This window comes from Hyla sarda, chromosome 2, assembly GCF_029499605.1.
Source record: "Hyla sarda isolate aHylSar1 chromosome 2, aHylSar1.hap1, whole genome shotgun sequence".
In the NCBI taxonomy this organism is placed as follows: domain Eukaryota; kingdom Metazoa; phylum Chordata; class Amphibia; order Anura; family Hylidae; genus Hyla; species Hyla sarda.
Window position 1 is genome coordinate 118,373,931 of NC_079190.1, and position 22,655 is coordinate 118,396,585.

The 22,655-nt window shown below is 44.4% G+C and overlaps 1 protein-coding gene across 2 annotated transcripts in view; it reads left to right on the plus strand.

The window, feature by feature from the left end:
* GPD1 (glycerol-3-phosphate dehydrogenase 1) overlaps positions 1–22,655 on the plus strand; it is a 79,531-nt gene that overhangs the window by 27,824 nt on the left and 29,052 nt on the right. For both annotated transcript variants that reach the window (XM_056555384.1, XM_056555385.1), the window contains exon 3: positions 20,352–20,492. In XM_056555384.1, coding sequence (XP_056411359.1) covers positions 20,352–20,492 — 141 coding nt within the window. The remainder of the gene's footprint in view (positions 1–20,351; positions 20,493–22,655) is intronic.

Sequence of the window (22,655 nt, forward strand, 5' to 3'; positions counted from 1 at the left end):
TCGTCCTGGCGCGCGCGGCTCCGCTCCTTAGGGCGCGCGCGCGCCAGCTCTCTGAGATTTAAAGGGCCAGTGCACCAATGATTGGTGCCTGGCCCAATCAGTCTAATTAGCCTCCACCTGCTCCCTGTCTATTTAACCTCACTTCCCCTTCACTTCCTTGCCGGATCTTGTTGCCTTGTGCTAGTGAAAGCGTTATAGTGTTTGCCTTACCAGTGTTCCTGACCTCTTGCTATCGCTATTGACTACGAACCTTGCCGCCTGCCTCGACCTTCTGCTACGTCTGACCTTGCCTCTGTCTAGTCCTTCTGTCCCACGCCTTCTCAGCAGTCAGCGAGGTTGAGCCGTTGCCGGTGGATACGACCTGGTTGCTACCGCCGCAGCAAGACCATCCCGCTTTGCAGCGGGCTCTGGTGAATACCAGTAGCAGCCCTAGAACCGGTCCACCGACACGGTCCATGCCAATCCCTCGCTGACACAGAGGATCCACATCCAGCCTGCCGAATCCTAACAGTTTTTACATTGGTAGACGCCATTTTGTATTGTAAGGAGAAAACGCACATTTAGCTTCTGATGAAACATTGACTGGATTCTAGATTGACTTTACAAGACTTGAAGTCTGATCAGACACCCAACAAGTTATAATAGAGGATTTGATATTTTAGCATCGATGGATCTCTGGATTTTAGGCTTGGTTACCACATAGGTCTTTTCTGGCAGTTTTTGAAATACTACCACTGCAGTTTTTGAGCCAAAGTCAGAAGTGGTTCTGGTAGGAAGAAGCATAAGTCCTTCTTTTATACTTCTAGCTTAATAGACCTTTTCTTTCATTATCTGACAATCTGACACTGATCAGGGCTCAGCAATGCTGAATAATAAGAATCTTACGGTATGTTCACTCCGAGGAATTGACAAGGAATTATTTTGATCAGGAAATTCAGCAAATCTGCTATCTTCTGCTTGATGCTGAATTGGTGCAGAAATGGCATGGAATTGAATCTGAAATGTGTCAGAAATGGCATAGAAATGGTGTGGAATTGGTTCGGAAATGGAGCAAAAATGGCATGGAATTGGTTTGGAAGTGGTGCAGAAAATGCATGAAATTGTGTCGAAAATGGGACAGATATGGCATAGAAATGGTGCACAAATGGCATTGAATTGGATCCGAAATGGTGCAGAAATTGCATGGAATTGGATCCGAAATGGGACAGAAATGGCATAGAAATGGTTTGTAAATGGTGCAGAAATGTCATGGAATTGGTTTGTAAATGGTGCAGAAATGTCATGGAATTGGTTTGTAAATGGTGCAGAAATGGCATGGGTTTGGTTCCGAAATGTGACAGAAATGGAATAGAAATGTCATGAAATTGGTTCGGAAATGGTGGGTGCAGAAATGGCATGGAATTGGATTGGAAATTGTGCAGAAGGCATGGAATTGGTTCGGAAATGGGACAGAAATGGCATGGAATTGGTTCGGAAATGGTGCAAAAATGGCATGAAATTGGTTTGGAAGTGGTGCAGAAATGGCATGGAATTGTCTCGAAAATGGAACATAAATGGCACAGAAATGGCATGGAATTGGTTTGGAAGTGGTGCAGAAATGGCATGGAATTGGATTGGATATGGGACAGAAATGGCATGAAATTTGACGCAGAAAATTGAAGAGGAAATCAGAAGAAGGAACAGGAATGCTGCAGAGAAAGTTGAGGCACTTTGGGGTTTGATCCATGTGTAAATTCCTGTGGTGTCAATTCCTCAGTGTGAACATACCCTTATTGTCTATGCATTCTCCATTAATTTAATTACACAGCACATTTCTGGTCCTGTGTATGGACTTGTCAGGGTGACACACTATTTTTACACACACAGCTCTGCTCTGCCTTGACTCAGCCGAATTATAGCTTTTTCTCTGTCATGTGCTGACAGCCTGAATCATGGAAACATGCAGGAGCGGGCACACTGGCACATTTGTGTTGGTAAAGCAGAATGGAAAATAGCAAATTGCACAAAACCTGGTTGGCATCATAACATTGCACAAGCTAATTGTTGTATTTACTGTAGACAAAGATGTTTTGGTTTTTTTGTATACATACACATCAGCTTCTCACAGTGTTTCCCAACCAGGGCACCTCAGATGTTGCAAAACTATAACTCCCAGCTTGCAACAGCGGAAGCCACCCTGGTTGGGGAACACTGGCTTAGCAGGTGGATAGGATACACATTTTGTTGTTTCATTACTCAATCTACCCTGCATCATTATTATGAGTTATAAAACATGCAGAATTCATAACATATCCAAGTTTTCCTCATGGTCCTTCATTTCCATTAGCAGTTATATGTCTGGAGTCTATTCACAGACTACAGGCTGCAATGGACTGTTATTTATAGTCTTCTAAGAGATTTTCAGTATTGGCAAATCAGTGTAACAGAAATCTGTCAGATCCCATCAGTGTCAGTTGCTTCTGTTTGGCTATGTTACACCGTGGAATTACTAAGTGGAATTCCGCAGGGATATTCCGCTCTGAGATTCCGCTGCAGCAGAGTCCTATTGATTTCAATGAGATTCTGCTGCACTATGCACACGGTGGAATTTCCACGGAACTCCTTATTTTGGTGTCCACAGAAAGAATAGACATATCTATTCTTTCTGCGAATTCTGCACAGAAATGCATTGCCGTCTATGAGACAGCACTTTTCCGAGCAGTCCTAGAGCCAGCCGGAACATTCAAATGTGCAAAATGTCCATCTATGTTTTCCGGGGCGGACATTACACACAGAATAAACCATGTGAACATAGCCTCAGGCTATGTTCACATGACGGAAATGTCACTATTCTGCTCAAATTTTGCTCTGCAAAGCTTGCTGTATAATTCTTTTGAAATTTGAGCAGAATTTTGCCAGAATTTCAGTGGAATTCCTATGTGCTCAAAATACAGAATTATGCCAAAATTCTAGGCCCCATAGAGCTCTATAAGATTCCGCCTGGAATTCTGCAAACTTTAAAGACGCATGGAAATTCCATTGCGTGAACAAAGCCTAAATCTGAGAAAATACTGCATGCAGAACATACAGAAGCTCCTTAGGCTTTGTATACACGGTGGAAAATGTGCGGAATGTCCGGCCGCAAATCATTTGCATGTTCTGCCGGAGCTAGCACCTCTCGGAAATGCACCATCTCAGCGGACGGCAATGTATTTCTGATCGGAATCTGCAGAAAAATGTTACCTGCTCATCTCCATGGTACACAAAATCCATGACCGTGTGCATTTACCTTTTATGTATTGATATTTGCTGCATGCCAGGGGCCTGACAAAATTTGCCAGTAGTACTGGCAGCATTGACTGTGCTCATTGGGCAATGGCGTGCACATTGTTTTTTTTTCTTCTTCTCTTTCTGGCACCCGCAACGTTAGAACAAAGGGGTACACCAGCGGATTTTTTTTTTTTTAAATCAACTGGTGCCAGAAAGTTAAACAGATTTGTAAATTACTTCTATATAAAAATCTTAATCCTTCCAGTACTTATCAGCTGCTGTATGCTACAGAGCAAGTTATTCTTTAATTTGTATTCAGTCTTACCACAGTGCTCTTTACTAACACCTCTGTCCGTGTCAGTCCGTGAACTGTCCAGAGCAGGAGAGGTTTGCTGTGGGGATTTGCTCCTGCTCTGGACAGTTCCTGACATGGACAGAGGTGTCAGCAGAGAGCACTGTGGTCAGACAGAAAAGGAATTCCAAAAGAAAAGAACTTCCTCTGTAGTATACAGCAGCTGATAAGTACTGGAAGGATTAAGATTTTTTTTTATAGAAGTAATTTACAAATCTGTTTAATTTTCTGGCACCAGTTGATTTAAAAAAAAAAAAAAAAAAAAATTCCAGCGGAGTACCCCTTTAACAACACCCATTTAGATCTTGGAATGACCTCCAACACTTACAGAAATGGATCACACGAAAGACCATAAATTATTTGGTATAACAAATGTGTACAGCTCTGTATACAGATTGTTCTGATCGTCTTGGTATACCATATACCGTATCCATTGGAAAGCTAAAGTGCAACGTTTTTGGTTGAAACCCTCTAAGCTATAGGGCAATTTATTTCAGGCCGAACTGGTTAACAAATCCTGCGTCATCTTGTTTGGTCCTGAATTTCCAGTTCTCAATTAGATTTCCTTAAATGTAACAAAGCACATTTCCCAGACTCCTTATCCATTTACCATCACCTTGTCAGACAACTTGTTCACCATGTAGATAAACACATGTTGTGATTGACTATGCTCTTTGTGAAAGTACATTGGGGGTATTTACGAATAATGGTTGTGGTATGTGTTTTTTTACTCCTTTTTTTCAAGGGTGGCTTTTTAGCTCACTGCACCAAATTTACAAAAAGGCACAAGTCGGGCTATAAATTTGGTGCAATTTCAAAAATGTCATATGTGTGAATTAACCCACCTTAGGCTAAGTTTCCACTTGGGTTTTTTTCTGGCAGTTTTTGGAAATATGCTACTGCAGTTTTTGAGCCAAAGTCAGAAGTGGATCCATAAGGGAGGATAAGTATAAGTTCTTCCTTTATATGTCCTATTCCTTTTTGAATACACTTCTGGCTTTGGCTCAAAAACTGCAGTGGCAGATATCCAAAAACTGACAGAAATAAATCAAGTGGAAACTTAGCCTTACAGGAAGCTCTTTTAGAGGTGATTCCTTGTGTGTTAAAGGGGTACTCCAGTGTGTTAAAGGGGTACTCCGGTTTTTTAAATCAACTGGTGCCAGAAAGTTAAACAGATTTGTAAATTACTTCTATTAAAAAATCTTAATCCTTTGAGTACTTATTAGCTGCTGAATACTACAGCTTTCTGCTGACATCATGAGCACAGTGCTCTCTGCTGACATCTTTGTCCATTTTAGGCACAGTTCCTAATATGGACAGAGATGTCAGCAGAGAGCACTGTGCTCGTGATTCAGCAGAGAGCTCTGTGTTTCAAAAAGAAAATAAATTCCTCTGTAGTATTCAGTAGCTAATAAGTACTGGAAGGATTAAGATTTTTTAATAGAAGTCATTTACAAATCTGTTTAACTTTCTGGCACCTGTTGATTTAAATAATAATAAAAAAAGTTGTCCACCGGAGTACCCCTTTAAAGGGGTAGTCCAGTGGTGAAAAACTTATCCCCTATCCTAAGAATAGGGGATAAGTTTGAGATCGCGGGGGGTCCAACCGCTGGGGCCCCCCGCGATCTCTCTGTACGGGGCCCCAGCTCTCCGCCGAGATAGCGGGTGTCGACCCCCGCACGAGGCGGCGGCCGACACGCCCCCTCAATACATCTCTATGGCAGAGCCGGAGATTGCTGAAGGCGGCTCTGCCATAGAGTTGTATTGAGGGGGCGTGTCGGCCGCCGCTTCGTGCGGAGGTCGACATGCCCCCTTCCCGCAGGCTGTCGGGGCCACTGGAGTCACCACTGGACTACTCCTTTAAACTTAATTTGATTTTTAAACATGTCCATCCTAACCATATTGAAAAATGTTTCCAAATAAAAAAAAATTTAAAAAGTTTTTTGTTTTTTTTAAAATAGGAAATAAATATATATATATATATTTCAATAACAAGGTGGTCTGCATGGATTAATGAGTAATTTCAACTAATTTTTGTAATGTGTGTTTTCTATGCCACTTTTTTTTATGGAGGTGATTTGCGCCTTTTTAAAGGGTTTGCTCCAAATTTTGCGTCTTTTAAAAAAGTCGCATTTTCATAAATTCCTGACCACTGCAAAAACCCGACTAAAAACACACATACTGCCGCCAAGGAAAGGAATGTGCGTAAATGAAAAGGCACAACAAAAGGTGCAAAAAACGCACTGCACCAAATTTTTGCGCCAAATGAACCCCAGAATACAAGGGGAAAGTGCTTCATGAATATCCCCATTGTCTTAGTATCCAGGCTTTATACCAGTGTTTTTCAGGAGAAGTTTGCTATGGGGCTCCTGAAACAGCTGGAGGCACCCTGTTTAGAAAACACTGCTTTATACATATGAACAGTAAGGAATGCTGCTCACACGCTATGATGGATCTGCAGTAGCTGATATAATTTCTAATGCCTAAAAGGAGCACTGATTCAGTACTTTTTACAATGTTTGTAACCATTTTTATTGTACTATAAAATACACTGCCCGAGCATGCTGAGAGTTGTAGTTTTGTAACAGCTGGAGGCACCCTGTTTAGAAAACTCTGCTCTATACCTATGAACAGTAAGAAATGCTGCACACACGCTGGGATGGATCTGCAGTAGCCGATGTATATTCTAATGCCTAATAGAGCGCACCGATTCAGTACAATGTTTGACACCATTTTTATTGTCCCTATAAAATACACAGTATAATAGCTTGCCAGTCAGGTTATGACCATCAGGATATAATGGTTTGGTATGTTCAGTATTATAGCCCATAAATTCCCGGGTGCTGTCGCACTGATGGTCCCCACCAGTCCTGCAGTGATGGCATCATGGGCCATGATGAGAAAAAGAATGTGCACCCTTTTTACATTTTTATAATTTTGACATGCAAAAATGCATCAAAACTATATGAAAAAGTGTGTATTACATCCTAAATATCTCGCTTTTATAAAAAAAAAAAAAAAACACAAGTGGGTCCAAAATGCCAAAAATCCAGCTTCACTTTTTTATAGTTGTAATAACAATGGACATAAAAATTGACAAGCTAACTGCGCATAGATTGTCCTCCTCAATAGAAAAGATGACACACCTAAAATCCTAAAATAAATGTTATTTGGTTGTTTTAATAATAAAACAAAATAGAGAAACAGAAACATAGCTGCACATCCACAATTTGTATTTTGATCTACAGTGATCCCTCAACATACAATATTTTCAACATACAATGGTCTTTTCTGGACCACTGTAAATTGAAACCAGGCTCAACATACAATGTAAGGGTGCATTCCCACGTGGCGTATTTTGCTGCGTATTTGCTGCGTATTTGGTGCTGCGTATTTTCCTACCCATTGACTTCAACAGAGAAAATAAAATATGCAGCAGCAAATACGCAGGAAATACGCCGTGTGGGAATGTACCCTTACAGACGGTCCAGATCTGTGAAATGTGTCAATGGCCGGAAGATCTGACCAATCAGAATGGACATTTAACTGGTAAAACCCCTGTATTACTGAAGTGCATGTACTGACTGGCTGTCAGGTAGCGCCTCCTACAGTACAGGGAGGTATTACATGTTCTGTACTCTTTACCTGTGCCAGGGTTAGCTGCTCCTTTGGACACCAGGTAAGGGCGGCTCCATTTAACTTTTTAGGACATTGTGTGTACTGTACAGGACCCTGAAGAAGCTCCCGTCCTCTACATGGTCAGTGATTTACAGCTTCCAGCAGCTCTTTCTTATTTTTATATGTAAGGACTTGCTTTATCTGTTGTATGTATTAGCTATGTACTTATTTTTCTTTAATCCTCACTTCTTCCTATTTTTGGATGACATTTTGGGGCTTCAGACCCAATTACCAGGTTTCCATAGAGTTATGGTCTCAACATACAATGGTTTCAACATACAATGGTCATCCTGGAACCAATTAATATTGTAACTTGAGGGAGCACTGTACTTGCTTCTCAGCTTAATTTTAAAAACTAACAGGTTGTTAGTATACATTTTGATCAAAAGGTACAAGCCCACTCGTCACGTCAAGGCCACCTAGTCAGAGTGGGTCCCTAACCTAACACTGGCGTTGTGCCCGATGGCGACCACTGCCTCCGCGACACCAAGCCCACAGGAGGAATGACCCAGTGGTCAGGCAGCCCCACTGCTGCCTGACAAAGCCCCCAGCTCAGGGCCACACGACCCAACAGACAAAGCATCACAGCAACAATGGCTGCCACAAAGCACCACACTAGTGTGAACACTCACCATGGGCTCTCTGCCAGGTCAGCTCCCTGCTTGGTCTGTGGGGTGGTGTGGCCCAGAGCTGGGGGCTTGGCCGGGCAGCAGTGGGGCTGCCTGGCCACTGAGTCGGTCCCCCTGTGGGCTTGGTGTCGTAGGGGCTAAATCGGGCACTAAGACAGTGTTAGGTTAGGGGGCAACTCTGACAAGGTGGCCTTGACATGGCAAGTGGGCTTGTTCTTTTTGATCAAAATGTATACTAACAACCTGTTTGTTTTTTAAATTATGCTGAGAAGCAAAAGATCAAAATACAAATGGTGGATGTACGGCTGTGTTTCTGTTTCTCTATTTTTGTTTTACAGTTGTTTTAATAATAATACACCTTAAGGGTACGTTTAGACGAGCGGATCCCCAGCGTATTTTACGCTGCAGACCCACCACTGAAGGACCCCTACAGGGTGCCTCAGATGTGCCTGCTCAGAGCGGGAATATGCCGCTACGAGCAGACACACTGCTGCGATGTGCAAGTCGCCCTGCATGCGCGGTGTACTCGCACACATCGCGGCCGCTCCCCCTTGGACAAAATTTTTTTTAAATAGAATCACGTAAAACACAGAGAATAAAACACCAGCAAAAGAATGCCCCTACTAATACACACTATTTTTGACAAAACACCACAAATAATGCATCTTGAAAGAATAAAAATGAGGGTGCATTTGTTTTTTCTAGCTCAAAAAATGTCTCACAAAAGTTTTGTCTGTTCCTAGACTTAGGCTATTTTAACACGGTGGAATGTCCACATGGAAAATATGCGTTCAGACATTCCACTGACAGCGGTGCTAGGACCACTCGGAAATGGGCCGTCTCATAGAGGACAATGCATTCCCTTGAACATGTTCAATGTTTTTGCAGATACCGAAATCAGGATATCCTTGGCAATAATTCTGCCATGTGAACAGAGCAGCAGAATCCCATTGAAATCAATGGGACTCCGCCACTGCTGAATGTCCGTGCCGAAGATTCATGCGGCTGTGTGAACATGGCCTTAAGGTATATTCACAATTACCTGTGAACATACCCTTAAGCTAGGTCCACTTTACTGGCGAAAAATTTCGAGAACGTCCAGCACCAATTGAATCAGACGGCAATGTATTCCAAGCAGATTCTGCTGAAAGAATGATCTTGATCCACAATATGTATTGTGCAACAGAATCCCATTGATTTAAGAGGAAATATATTCTGACATTTTGTATTGAACCTAGCCTTTGGGCAGGGTCACACTGGAGATTTTTGAGCAAAAGCCAGACGTGGAAAAGTATGAATATGAATGTCCTTTCTATTTCCCTTTCGTTTGGAATCTACTTCTAGCTTTGGAGGAAAAAAAACAAAAAAAAAAAACAATAGTGGTTGATTTGTAAAATGATGCTGTGTGTAAAACCACCCTTAGGATAGTCACATGGGACGCATCTGCAGCACATTTCACGCTGATGTGGATGCACCGATAGCAATCACAGAGGGATTACAGAGCGAGCTCCTGGCTGTGGCTCGGTAGCTCTATGTGTCCACTCATAGTGGCAGATTTTTACAGTGTGAAATCCATCTCTACGAGCAGACACACAGAGAGCTACCCAGCCGCAGCCGGGAGCTCGCTCTGTAGTCCCTATGTAATTGCCATCGGCGTATCCGCATCAGTGTGACGTTACATAGCTGGTATGGTTGAAAAAAGACATACGTCCATCAAGTTCAACCAGGGGATTCAAGGGAAGGGGTATGGTGGGATATAGGGGAAGGGATGGGATTTTATATTTCTGCATAGGCATTAAAGGGGTATTCCAGGCAAAAACTTTTTTTTATATATCAACTGGCTCCGGAAAGTTAAACAGATTTGTAAATTACTATTACTAATAAAAAATCTTAATCCTTCCAATAGTTATTAGCTTCTGAAGTTTTCTGTCTAACTGCTCAATGATGATGTCACGTCACGGGAGCTGTGCATGATGGGAGAATATCCCTTGCATGATGGGAGAATATCCCCATAGGAGCTGGACAGCTCCCGGGACGTGAGTCATCAGAGAGCAGTTAGACAGAAAACAACATCTCAACTTCAGAAGCTAATAACTATTGGAAGGATTAAGATTTTTTAATAGAAGTAATTTACAAATCTGTTTAACTTTCCGGAGTCAGTTGATATATATAAAAAAAGTTTTTGCCTGGAATACCCCTTTAATGTTATTTTATTCCAGGAATGTATCTAACCCTGTTTTAAAGCTATCCTAAGGTTACTGTAACGCCGAGCGCTCCGGGTCCCTGTCCCTCCCCGGAGCGCTTGCGGCGTTCTTCTGCTTGCAGTTCCCCGGGCAGTCCCGCTGCCCAGGAGCGCTGCTCTGGTGTCCCCGGCGGCGATGAGATCCACGTGGCGGGACGTGCCCGCCCGCGGGTCGCATCCCGATCCTCTCACCTGCCCCGTCCTCCTTTGGCTCCTTACCCACTCTCTAGGGCGCGCGCGCACGCCGACTCTATGAAATTTAAAGGGCCAGTGCACCATTAATTAGTGCCTGGCCCAATCAGTGTAATTACCTCCAAACACTACATAAACCCACTTCCCCTTCCTGTCCTCGCCGGATCTTGTTGCCCTAGTGCCCTGAGAAAGCGTTTCGTGTGTATCCCTAGCCTGTGTATCCAGACCCTTGTTGTTGCCCCTGACTACAAACCTTGCCGCCTGCCTTGACCTTCTGCTACGTCTGACCTCGCCTTGCCTTGTCCTTGTGTACCTCGCCTGTCTCAGCTGTCAGTGAGGTTGAGTCGCTATCGGGTGGAACGACCTGGGGGTTACCTGCCGCAGCAAGTCCATCCCGCTTTGCGGCGGGCTCTGGTGAAAACCAGTAACCTCTTAAATTCCGTTCCCCTGGTACGACCCACGCCATCGCATCACTGACATAGAGGATCCACTCACGTGTCCTCCCTGCATACCAGTCCAGACCCAGACAGTAGATCCGGCCATGGATCCCGCTGAGGTGCCGCTGCCTAGTCTCGCTGACCTCACCTCCGTGGTCGCCAAGCAATCCCAGCAGATCACCCAACAAGGACAACAGCTGTCTCAGTTGACTGCCATGCTTCAGCAGCTTCTGCTTCCACAGCAGCAACCATCTCCACCGCCAGCTCCAGCATCTCCTCCACAGCGAGCTGCTGCTTCCACGTCCAGAGTCCGCCTGTCTCTACCTGACAAGTTTGATGGGATTCTAAGCTGTGCCGTGGGTTCCTGACCCAGTGTTCGCTGCACCTGGAGATCATGTCGGACCAGTTTCCCACAGAACGGTCTAAGGTGGCATTCATGCTCAGTCTACTATCTGGGAAGGCCTTGTCCTGGGCCACACCGCTTTGGGACCGCAACGATCCTGCCACTGCTACCATTCAGTCCTTCTTCACCGAAGTACGCAGTATCTTTGAGGAACCTGCCCGTGCATCTTCCGCTGAAACAGCCTTGCTTAACCTCGTCCAAGGAGACTCTACAGTGGGCGTATATGCCGTACAGTTCCGCACACTGGCCTCTGAGTTGGCCTGGAATAATGAGGCTCTCTGCGCGACCAAAGGTTTATCCAGCCACACCAAGGATTGTCTGGCCGCACGAGAGATACCCTCCTCCCTGACTGAACTCATCCATTTGACTACCCGCATTGATATGCGCTACATCAAAAGACGCCAGGAGCTTCGACAGGAAAAAGATCCTGTTCGCACCAGGCGGAATCCGCGCCTGGCTCCTCTCTTTCAGCATTCATTGCAACCTGTTTCTGTGCCTTCCGCCGAGGAGGCCATGCAAGTGGATCGGTCACGCCTGACCCAACAAGAGAGGACTCGCCGTAGGAACGAGAACTTGTGCCTGTACTGTGCGAGCTCCGAACATTTCTTAAAGGACTGTCCTCTTCGTCCTCCGCGTCAGGGAAACGCACGCACCTAGTGAATGTGGGAGAGGCCTTACTAGGTGTGAATTCCTCCTCTCAACGTCTGATTATACCAGTACGGATTTCCTTGCCCTCTAAGTCTTCCTTCTCTGCTGAGGCCTTTCTGGACTCTGGTTCTACAGGAAATTTCATTGAAGCCTCTTTGATCAATAAATTCAACATTCCGGTGATCCGTTTCCTCAAACCATTCTACATTTCCTCCGTTAATGGTCAAAATCTGGACTGTACCATACGCTTTCGCACTCAACCCTTGCGCATGGGTATTGGTGTCCTCCATCACTAGGACATAGAATTTTTTGTAGCGCCACACACCTATCCTAGATTGGTCCTCTGGTGACATTAAAAGTTGGGGTCCTTCTTGTCACAAGCAATGCCTGAAGTCTCTACCCATCTGTCAAGTTTCTGTCACTACACCTCTGCCAGGCTTACCACCACTTCTCCGATGTGTTCAGTAAAAAGCAAGCAGAAGTCTTACCACCACACAGATCCTTTGACTGTCCTATTGACTTGCTCCCTGGTACTACTCCAACCCGTGGCAGAATTTTTCCTCTTTCCACTCCAGAAAAGCAGGCCATGTCTGAATATATACGAGAAATCCTTGAGAAGGGTTTTATCAGAAAATCTTCATCTCCTGCAGGAGCATACTTCTTTTTCGTCGCCAAAAAGGATGGATCCCTAGGGCCTTGCATTTATTACCGCGGTCTTAACAAAATTACAGTAAAAAAAACGTTATCCTCTACCTCTCATCTCAGAACTATTTGATCGCCTGCGGGGAGCAAAGATTTTTACCAAACACGATGTTAGGGGTGCCTATAATCTCATCCGTTTTAGAGAAGGTGACGAATGGAAAACCGCGTTCAATACTAGAGATGGTCACTTTGAGTATCTTGTCATGCCCTTTGGACTTTGCAACGCCCCTGCAGTCTTTCAGGACTTTGTCAACGAGATTTTTCGGGACATGCTGTATTCCTGTGTGGTAGTCTATCTTGATGATATCCTCATATTTTCCTCCAACCTAGAGGAACACCGCCTCCATGTCCGTCAAGTGCTCCAGCGTCTACGCAAAAAACATCTTTATGCCAAAATTGAAAAATGCCTCTTTGAGCATAGCAGTCTACCCTTCCTGGGATACATAGTGTCCGGTCAGGGTCTTCAAATGGACCCTGACAAGCTATCTGCGGTTTTAGATTGCCCACGCCCCACTTGTCTACAAGCTATCCAATGCTTTCTCAGATTTGCTAATTATTACCGTCAATTTATTCCCCACTTCTCCACCATTGTTGCTCCCATTGTAGCATTAACCAAGAAAAATGCTAATCCGAAATCCTGGCCGCCGCAGGCGGAGGAAGCCTTTAACCACCTCAAAGCTGCCTTTGCCTCGGCTCCTGTACTGTCCAGGCCTGATCTGTTGAAGCCCTTAATCCTTGAAGTTGATGCCTCATCAGGAAAGACCCTCACCTGCGTTTTTTTCTCTAAAACTTTTTCTCCTGCAGAGAAAAATTACTCGACTGGCGACCGCGCCTCAATTGGCGAAACAATTTTTCCTTCATACTTTTCGCCTGCATGGGCTTCCCACGCACATCGTCTCTGACAGATGCGTGCAATTTGTTTCCAAATTTTGGAGAGCGCTATGTAGTCAATTAAAAATCAAATTACATTTCTCTTCTGCTTACCACTCTCAATCCAACGGTCAAGTGGAAAGAGTTAATCAAATTCTCGGTGACTACTTGCGTCATTTCGTCTCCGCCCGTCAAGATGACTGGGTGGACCTTTTGCCCTGGGCCGAATTTTCATACAATTTTAAAGATTCTGAGTCTTCTTCCAAGTCCCCATTTTTTGTGACCCGATTACCCCCCCCCCCCCTCCCTATTCCCTCTTCCGCTGGAGTTCCTTCTGTGGATAACTTGACTCAAGATTTTTTCTCCATCTGGAGTGAGACTCGTAATTCTCCTTTGCTGGCCTCATCTCGCATGAAGAAACATGCTTTCAGCTAGGTACATTCGTTTCCGGGTGCCTAGCTACAAGCTAGGTCCTAGGTTTCTTGGACCTTTTAAAATCAAAAAACAAATCAATCTTGTCTCCTACCTACTTCATCTTCCCCCTTCTCTTCGTATTCCCTATTCTTTCCATGTTTCTCTTCTCAAACTTCTCATACTTAACCGTTATTCTCCCAAGGTCACTGTTCCTGCTCCGGTCTCTGGCTCCTCTGATGTCTTCTCTGTCAAGGAGATCCTCGCCTCCAAGGTCGTCCGAGGTAAAAGATTTTTTTTTAATTGATTGGGAGAATTGTGGTCCTGAAGAGAGGTCCTGGGAACCTAAGGTTAACATTCTTGATAAAGACCTCGTCCGCAGATTCCTGGGCTCCAAAAGGAGGGGGAGACCAAAGGGGGGGGTACTGTAACGCCGAGCGCTCCGGGTCCCTGTCCCTCCCCGGAGCGCTCGCGGCGTTCTTCTGCCTGCAGCGCCCCGGGCAGTCCCGCTGTCCTGGAGCGCTGCTCTGGTGTCCCCGGCGGGGATGCGATCCGCGTGGCGGGACGTGCCCGCCCGCGGGTCGCATCCCGATCCTCTCATCTGCCCCGTCCTCCTTCGGCTCCATCCCAGCGCGCGGTCCCGCTCTCTAGGGCGCGCGCGCGCCGGCTCTATGAAATTTAAAGGGCCAGTGCACCACTAATTGGTGCATGGCCCAATCAGTGTAATTACCTCCAAACACTACATAAACCCACTTCCCCTTCCTGTCCGCGCCAGATCTTGTTGCCCTAGTGCCCTGAGAAAGTGTTTCGTGTGTATCCCTAGCCTGTGTATCCAGACCCTTGTTGTTGCCCCTGACTACGAACCTTGCCGCCTGCCTTGACCTTCTGCTACGTCTGACCTCGCCTTGCCTTGTCCTTGTGTACTGCGCCTGTCTCAGCTGTCAGTGAGGTTGAGTCGCTATCGGGTGGAACGACCCAGGGGTTACCTGCCGCAGCAAGTCCATCTCGCTTTGCAGCGGGCTCTGGTGAAAACCAGTAACCTGTTAGATTCCGTTCCCCTGGTATGGCCCACGCCATCGCCTCACTGACACAGAGGATCCACTCACGTGTCCTCCCCGCATACCAGTCCGGACCCTGACAGTTACGTTAACATATGTAGATTACCTGTGCAATTTCCGTTGTGTATTTGCTGCAGGAAAATCAGCAGCGGATTTTGCTACCATTGACTTCAATGGGTCAGCAGAAAATCTGCAGTAGAGGAAGATTTGTAGATTTTCCTTCGGACCCATTGAAGTAAATGGTAACAAAATCCGCTGGGGAACTTCTTCAGGTAATCCGCCCATGTGAACGGACCCTAGGGATGGTTTTACACACAGCATCATTTTGAAAATCAACCACTAATGTTTTTTTTTACCATCCAAAGCTAGAAGTAGATTTCAAAAGAAAGGGAAATAGGATTTGTACTTTTCCACATATGGCTTTGGCTCATTAAAAACTGCTGTGGTGTATTTTGAACTAAAATGCTGTATGTGGAACCACTCACACTAAGGTTAATGGCCTCAGGTCCTAGGAATCTGAAACCAAGGGCTGTTGGCTGCTTCATTCCAGTGCTGTTCTGAGTTTCACATCTGAAGGACATAGAAAATGTCCACAAAGAACTTAGCAAAGTTCATTTGTTTTACATTAGTTTCCCTAAAGCTTTGGTCTTTGACTCTGGATTTTAGTTATAAGGCAAGTAAGGTTTATCATTCTGTATAAAGAAAAAATATATAGTAAAGGCAAGATGGACACCATTGGGGGTATTAAGAGTGGTGTAGGTTAACACCTTTTTACCCCATTAATTTTTGTGGCAAAAACTGTGTATCTGCACCAAATTTATTACCAGAATATACTCGAGTATTAGCCGTTCCGAATATAAGCCGAGGCCCCTAATTTCACCCCAAAAACCTAGGAAAAGTAATTGACTCGACTATAAGCCTAGGGTAGGAAATACATCATCCACCCCCATGTCATCATCCCAACCCCGGTCAATAACTCCCCCGTCATTATCACCCTCATCATCATCACCCTGTCATTATCACCCTGTCATTATCAGCCTCATCATCATCACCCTGTCATTATTACCCTGTCATTATCACCCTGTCATTATCACCCTGTCATTATCACCCTGTCATCATCACTCTGTCATCATCCCCCTCGTCATCATCCCCCTCGTCATCATCCCCCCCCCCCATTCATCATCACCGCCTGTCAATCCCTTCGTCATCATCCAGACCCCCCTTATGTTTTCTACCCACCTCCCCAGTTGTTGCTTTCTCGGTGGGAAGGAAGGGTGAGCTGGTCCGGCTTCTCTGCTCCGGGCCGGCCACAGACTAGTGACGTAGCGTTAACTACGACGTGCAGGGATGTCCGTGCGCAGCAGACGACCCACAGCTAAACCAAAAGCAGTTTTTGTTCACTCGAGTATAAGCCGAGGGGGGCGTTTTCAGCACGAAAAATCGTGCTGAAAAACTCTGCTTATACTCGAGTATATACGAAACATGGTGCAGGGCATGTGATATATCTCTGTTCCTGATCACATTTCTTACTACAGTACACCACTTTGCATGGTGCTCCCTCTGTGATTTTTTTGCAACTTTTTATCCTGTGGGACAAATTGTGCGACTTTTTAATAATGTTGTTTGCAGTCAGTTTTGTAAGCCAAGTCAGGGCTGGTATAGATTTGCGCCTAATTAAGCGCAGTTGCGACAAAAGATGCGACAAAGTAAAAAGTCACACATCATAAATTCCTGACCACTACATGATATCAACCGAAATCATGACTTGGTATGTTCTTTTTCAAAAACCTTCTAAAGCAAAAGTCGCAATGAAAAGTCTCTAAACAGCATCTGAGACAAACTGTGCGACAAATGTACACCACAAAGCCAGGGTAAATCCAATGATAAATTCCCCCACGTGTGTATTTCACATCGAATAGCTTTATAACTATTTTAAACTCTATATCATTTTAGCAGTGCTGTATTGTCTTATATTTTAACACCTTAACGACCATGGACGTGTATACTCGTCCATGTGCCTTTAGGTGGTATGGCGCAGGCTCCCGACTCGAGCCCGCGTCACACCGGCCAGCCCCCAGCTGATTTCTGTAGTTCAACGCCCCGGCGTCAATAGCCGCCGCGGGTGGTTGTTAACCCTTTAGATCGCTGCTGTCAAAGCTGACAGCGGCATCTAAAGGTGCCTTTATCCCATCCCTGGTGGTCCAGTGGGGTGGATCACCCTCCCCCGCAGCGCGATCGTGGGGGGACGATCCACTGTGGAGGTAGCCTGAGGGGTTACCTCTCCTCCTGTGTCTGCGCTCAGGACAGGGCAGGACCAGGCTTTATCAATCGAGCGCAGAGCACAAAGATCAATGTGGTTCTATGGAACCACATTGATCTGTATGAATAATCAAATTATTCCTCCTTAAAGTTCTCCAAGGGGACTAAAAGTGTAAAAAAATTTTTTTTAAAAAGTTTAAAAACACACACATTAACCTTTTCCTTATTAAAAGTTTAAATCACCCCCCTTTTCCCAAATTCCATATAAAAAATATATAAACATAATAATAAACATATGTGGTATTGCCGCGTGTGTAAATGTCCAAACTATAAAAATATATTGGTAATTAAACCGCATGGTCAATGGCGTATGCGCAAAAAAATTCCAAAGTCCAAAATAGCGTATTTTCGGTCACTTTTTATACCATAAAAAAAGGGAATAAAAAGCGATTAAAAATTCCAATCATAACAAAAATGATACCGATTAAAACTGCAGATCATGGCGGAAAAAAATTGAGCCCTTATACTTCCCTGTACACGGAAAAATAAAAAAGTTATAGGGGTCAGAAGAGGACAATTTTAAATGTATGTCTGTGTGCCACACTAAGCATGGACAACAGAAAGAGGAGAAGAAAACTTGAGAACCAGAGGACTTGAGAACCAGAATTGTGGAAAAATATCAACAATCTCAAGATTACAAGTCCATCTCCAGAGATCTAGATTTGCCTTTGTCCACAGTGCGCAACATTATCAAGAAGTTTGCAACCCATGGCACTGTAGCTAATCTCCCTGGGCATGGACAGGAGAGAAAAATTGATGAAAGGTGTCAACGCAGTGTAGTCCGGATGGTGGATAAGCAGCCCCAAACAAGTTCCAAAGATATTCAAGCTGTCTTGCAGGCTTAGGGAGCATCAGTGTCAGCACAAACTATCCGTCAACATTTAAATGAAATGAAACGCTATGGCAGGAGACCCAGGAGGACCCCACTGCTGACACAGGGACATAAAAAAGCAAGACTACATTTTGCCAAAATGAACTTGAGTAAGCCAAAATCCTTCTGGGAAAACATCTTGTGGACAGATGAGATCAAGATAGAGCTTTTTGGTAAAGCACATCATTGTACTGTTTACCGTAAAGGGAATGAGGCCTACGAAGAAAAGAACACAGTACCTACAGTGAAATATGGTGGCGGTTCAATTATATTTTTGGGTTGTTTTGCATCCTCTGGCACTGGGCGCCTTGAATGTGTGCAAGGCATCATGAAATCTCAGGATTACCAACAGATTTTAGGTCGCATTGTACAGCCCAGTGTCAGAAAGCTGGGTTTGCGTCCAAGATCTTGGGTCTTTCAGCAGGACAATGACCCCAAACTTACGTCAAAAAGCACCCAGAAATGGATGGCAACAAAGCGCTGGAGAGTTCTGAAGTGGCCAGCAATGAGTTCAGATCTAAATCCCATTTAACACCTGTGGAGAAATTGTTAAATTGCTGTTGGGAAAAGGCGCCCTTCCAATAAGAGAGACCTGGAGCAGTTTGCAAAGGAAGAGTGATCCAACATTCCGGCTGAGAGGTGTAAGAAGCTTATTGATGGTTTTAGAAAGCGACTGATTTCAGTCATTTTTTCAAAAGGGTGTGCAACCAAATTTTAAGTTAAGTGTGCCAATAATTTTGTCCAGCCCATTTTTGGAGTTTGGTGTGACATTATGTCCAATTTGCTTTTTTTTCCTCCCTTTTTTGGTTTAGTTCCAATACACACAAAGGGAATAAACATGTGTATATCAAAAATGTGTTACTGCAATCCTTTTCTGTGAGAAATACTTCATTTTCTTGAAAAATTTCAGAGGTGCCAACATTTACGGCCATGACTGTATGTAAATGTGAATAAGGCTTTAGACTGAAATTCTGTATAGACCTTTTAGACCCCTTAAATACTGCCGTTGATCCCCATCGAGAACAGCCGTCAAAGCCTCTTCTTTTTTTTTTTCTTTTCCCCTGGTAAAAAAAAAAAAAAAAAAAAAAAAAAACAACAACAAAACAAAAATAAGTAGAGTGGAATTGACACAAGGAAAGTGACACAAGGAAAAATTTGCAACTTTATTCTAACCTAAATACTACACCGCCTAAGGAGCAGTAGCATGCATGTGTGACCACTGCTGCATACAGATGTCACCACAGACACATGGAAGAAACGGTGGTGATACGCTTACCTGTTCTAGTGTTTGGTAGGGCTCCCAGCAATCAAATATATATATTACTGTATAAACTCGATTATAAGCCGAGTTTTTCAGCACGATTTTTCGTGCTGAAAACGCCCCCCTCGGCTTATACTCGAGTGAACTCTCCGCCTGTCAATCCCTTCTCAGTAGTCTTCAATCTGCGGACCTCCAGATGTTGCAAAACTACAACTCCCAGCATGCCCGGACAGCCAACGGCTGTCCGGGCATGCTGGGAGTTGTAGTTTTGAAACATCTGGAGGTCCGCAGGTTGAAGACCACTGCGGCCTTTGTCATCATCCAGACACCCCCTTTTACTACTCACCTCCCTTCGGTGGGAAGGAAGGGTGAGCTGGTCCGGGCCATCTATGCTGCAGGGACCGTCCGGTGGGGAGAGTTAGTCGTAACGGGCTGTCCATTTTAACCCGGGGGGCCCTCTTCTCCGCGCTCCAGGCCTGCCACGGACTAGTGACGTTGCCTTGACGACGACGCACAGGGACGCGCATGAATGTACCTGTGCGTGGTCGTCAAGGCAACGTCAAGGCCGGCCCCGGAGCGCAGAAGAGGGCCCCCCCGGTGACAATGGACAGCCCGGAACGACTAACCCTCCCCACCGGACGGTCCCTGCAGCATAGACTCCCAGCTTGCCCGAACAGCCACCGGCTGTATATACGGTACCTATTCTATGGAAATTGTATTCGCATCTTAGCAATGATTAATGGGGTTTACACATCTAAGCAAGTGGTGGTGGCATCAGTGAGTTAAAGTCTCCAATAATAGATAGAATAAAATGGCCTAGTTGCTCAGAAGATTAGCACAGTACCTGCAGAGGTGTAGGCCAGGAGCAGCATTTAGCATCAAAACTGATCTTATGAATACGTGGAGGTCTCTGTAGTCAGATGCCCATGATGCACAAAGGATGGCAAACCTCAGACAAGATAACCCTTTTTTATGTTTTGCTTATATTGATACAGGTATTACATATTTTCCATGTTTTTCATTCACTAGGTGGCAGTGCCGGAACTTCTGGAAGCAGCAAAAGGGGCAAATATACTCATTTTTGTTGTCCCCCATCAGTTCATTGGCAAACTATGTGAACAGCTGAAATCTCAAGTAAAGAAAGAAGCCTTTGGAGTGTCACTCATAAAGGTGTGAGTGATTTTCATTGTTCTTGTGTTACTTTATCTATAGTTAAATGGCATCCTCCTGGCACAGTCATATGCATACGGCTGCCATGTTCTGTTCCATTTATTTCTCTATTAAAAACATCAGATAATGACCTTGCTGATCTGAATAGCTAGAAGCACAATGGAGAATACTGATCATTGTAGTATTCAGTAGAGTCAGGTGAAAATACACAAACAACTTGCTGTGAGTATATACAGCAGTTAGTAAAAGGAAGAGGTAAGCAATGTAGGTAAAGAAGATGGGACATCAGCAAGATACGGGGACAGCTACTTATTAGGGTCAGTTCCGGTATAACTGGGTTGTGCAGGTGTAGCAGAATTAGATTTATCTCTTTGTGCCTGCACTCCTCGAATATTGTTAAAGGAGTTCTCTAAGCTAAAACTTTTAACCCCTGCTGTGCCCGGGCTGTAAAACTATACATAATAAACTTTGACTTACCTGCCTACGATCCCCCGTTGTTCCGATATCGCCGTCCCGTTCTCCGGTCCCGGTCTCTTCCTCTTCCTGCGGGTCGGTGACTTCACTCTGCGCTCAGCCTATCAGCGGCTGCAGCAATGTCCCGTCGCGGCCGCTGATAGGCTGAGCGCAGAGTGAAGTCACCGACCCGCAGGAAGAGGAAGCTGACAGGGACAGGAGAACGGGCGGCGATATCGGAACAACGGGGGATCGTAGGCAGGTAAGTGAAAGTTTATTATGTATAGTTTTACAGCCCGGGCACAGCGGAGGATAAAAGATTTCATTTGGAGAACTCCTTTAACTGAGCTCAAATCTGGATAAGCACCGTGACAGATTTATAGTCCAAGAGGGTGCACAAGTTTCAGGGGACTTGACTCACAGTCCCAACTAATCCAGAACAAGATACAGGGAAGCATCACTCCAATTTATGAGACAATTTAAATAATATTGTGCTCAGGGTGTGCTAAAATATAACCTTTAATGATCATTATCATAAAAATCACCAAAATTGTAATGTGCCTGTGCACCCCAAAAAAAAAAAAATAAGATCAAACTAATGATACAATTTGCGGCATAAATGCTAGTCCATTAGACAGTCGGGTAATGTAATACCCAAATCGTCACAGGTACTAGTCTTATCAATCAGCAACACCGGCCCATTATGGGTCCGTATGCTCAGAATTTAACCACCAACGCGTTTCTGCCTCACTGTATAGCCAGGCGTCATCAGGGGGGTTATTCAACGTTTTAAACCACAAGTAGATAGCCGTTCAAGGGCAAAACAATATTTGTAAATTAATTAGCTACGACCTGTTAAGAGAAACATGGCAACACTTCATAAATAGTAATCATGTATTTTGGCATAAGGGGATTTCGTCCCCCAACCTGTAACGAAAATATGCACAAATAACAGACACTAGTGTGTTGTGGCCAGTTCTCTATTTTTCCAGGAGTACCGTCATTGGACCTGTAAAGACAAAAGCGGGCTATACAGTGAGGCAGAAACGCGTTGGTGGTTAAATTCTGAGCATACGGACCCATAATGGGCCGGTGTTGCTGATTGATAAGACTAGTACCTGTGACGATTTGGGTATTACATTACCCGACTGTCTAATGGACTAGCATTTATGCCGCAAATTGTATCATTAGTTTGATCTTATTTTGTTTTTTTTGGGGTGCACAGGCACATTACAATTTTGGTGATTTTTATGACATTTGATCATTAAAGGTTATATTTTAGCACACCCTGAGCACAATATTATTTAAATTGTCTCATAAATTGATCTCTTAATGCTGGGTGATCTTGACTGCTTAGCAGGGGTCCATACAGAGCCCATTACTCAATACTGTAACAATTAAAATAAGCATCACTCCAAGTAAGGTAAATCCAAAACATTAATTTATTCACACATCCAGTCAGGTGAAACATTTCGATCCTACAATTTGCATCTTTTTTAAGCAAAAGGTAAAAAAATCCAAATTGTTTGATCGAAATGTTGCCCCTATCTGGATGTGTGCACAAAATCACATTTTGGATTCACCTTACTTAGAGTGTTACTTTTCTGTATCGTGTTAATATTGCAATAGGTTTAGCTGAAGCTCAGTGTTAAACCAACTAAATGGCTTACCATATAATAATACACTGTATTTTACATATAGGAATCAATA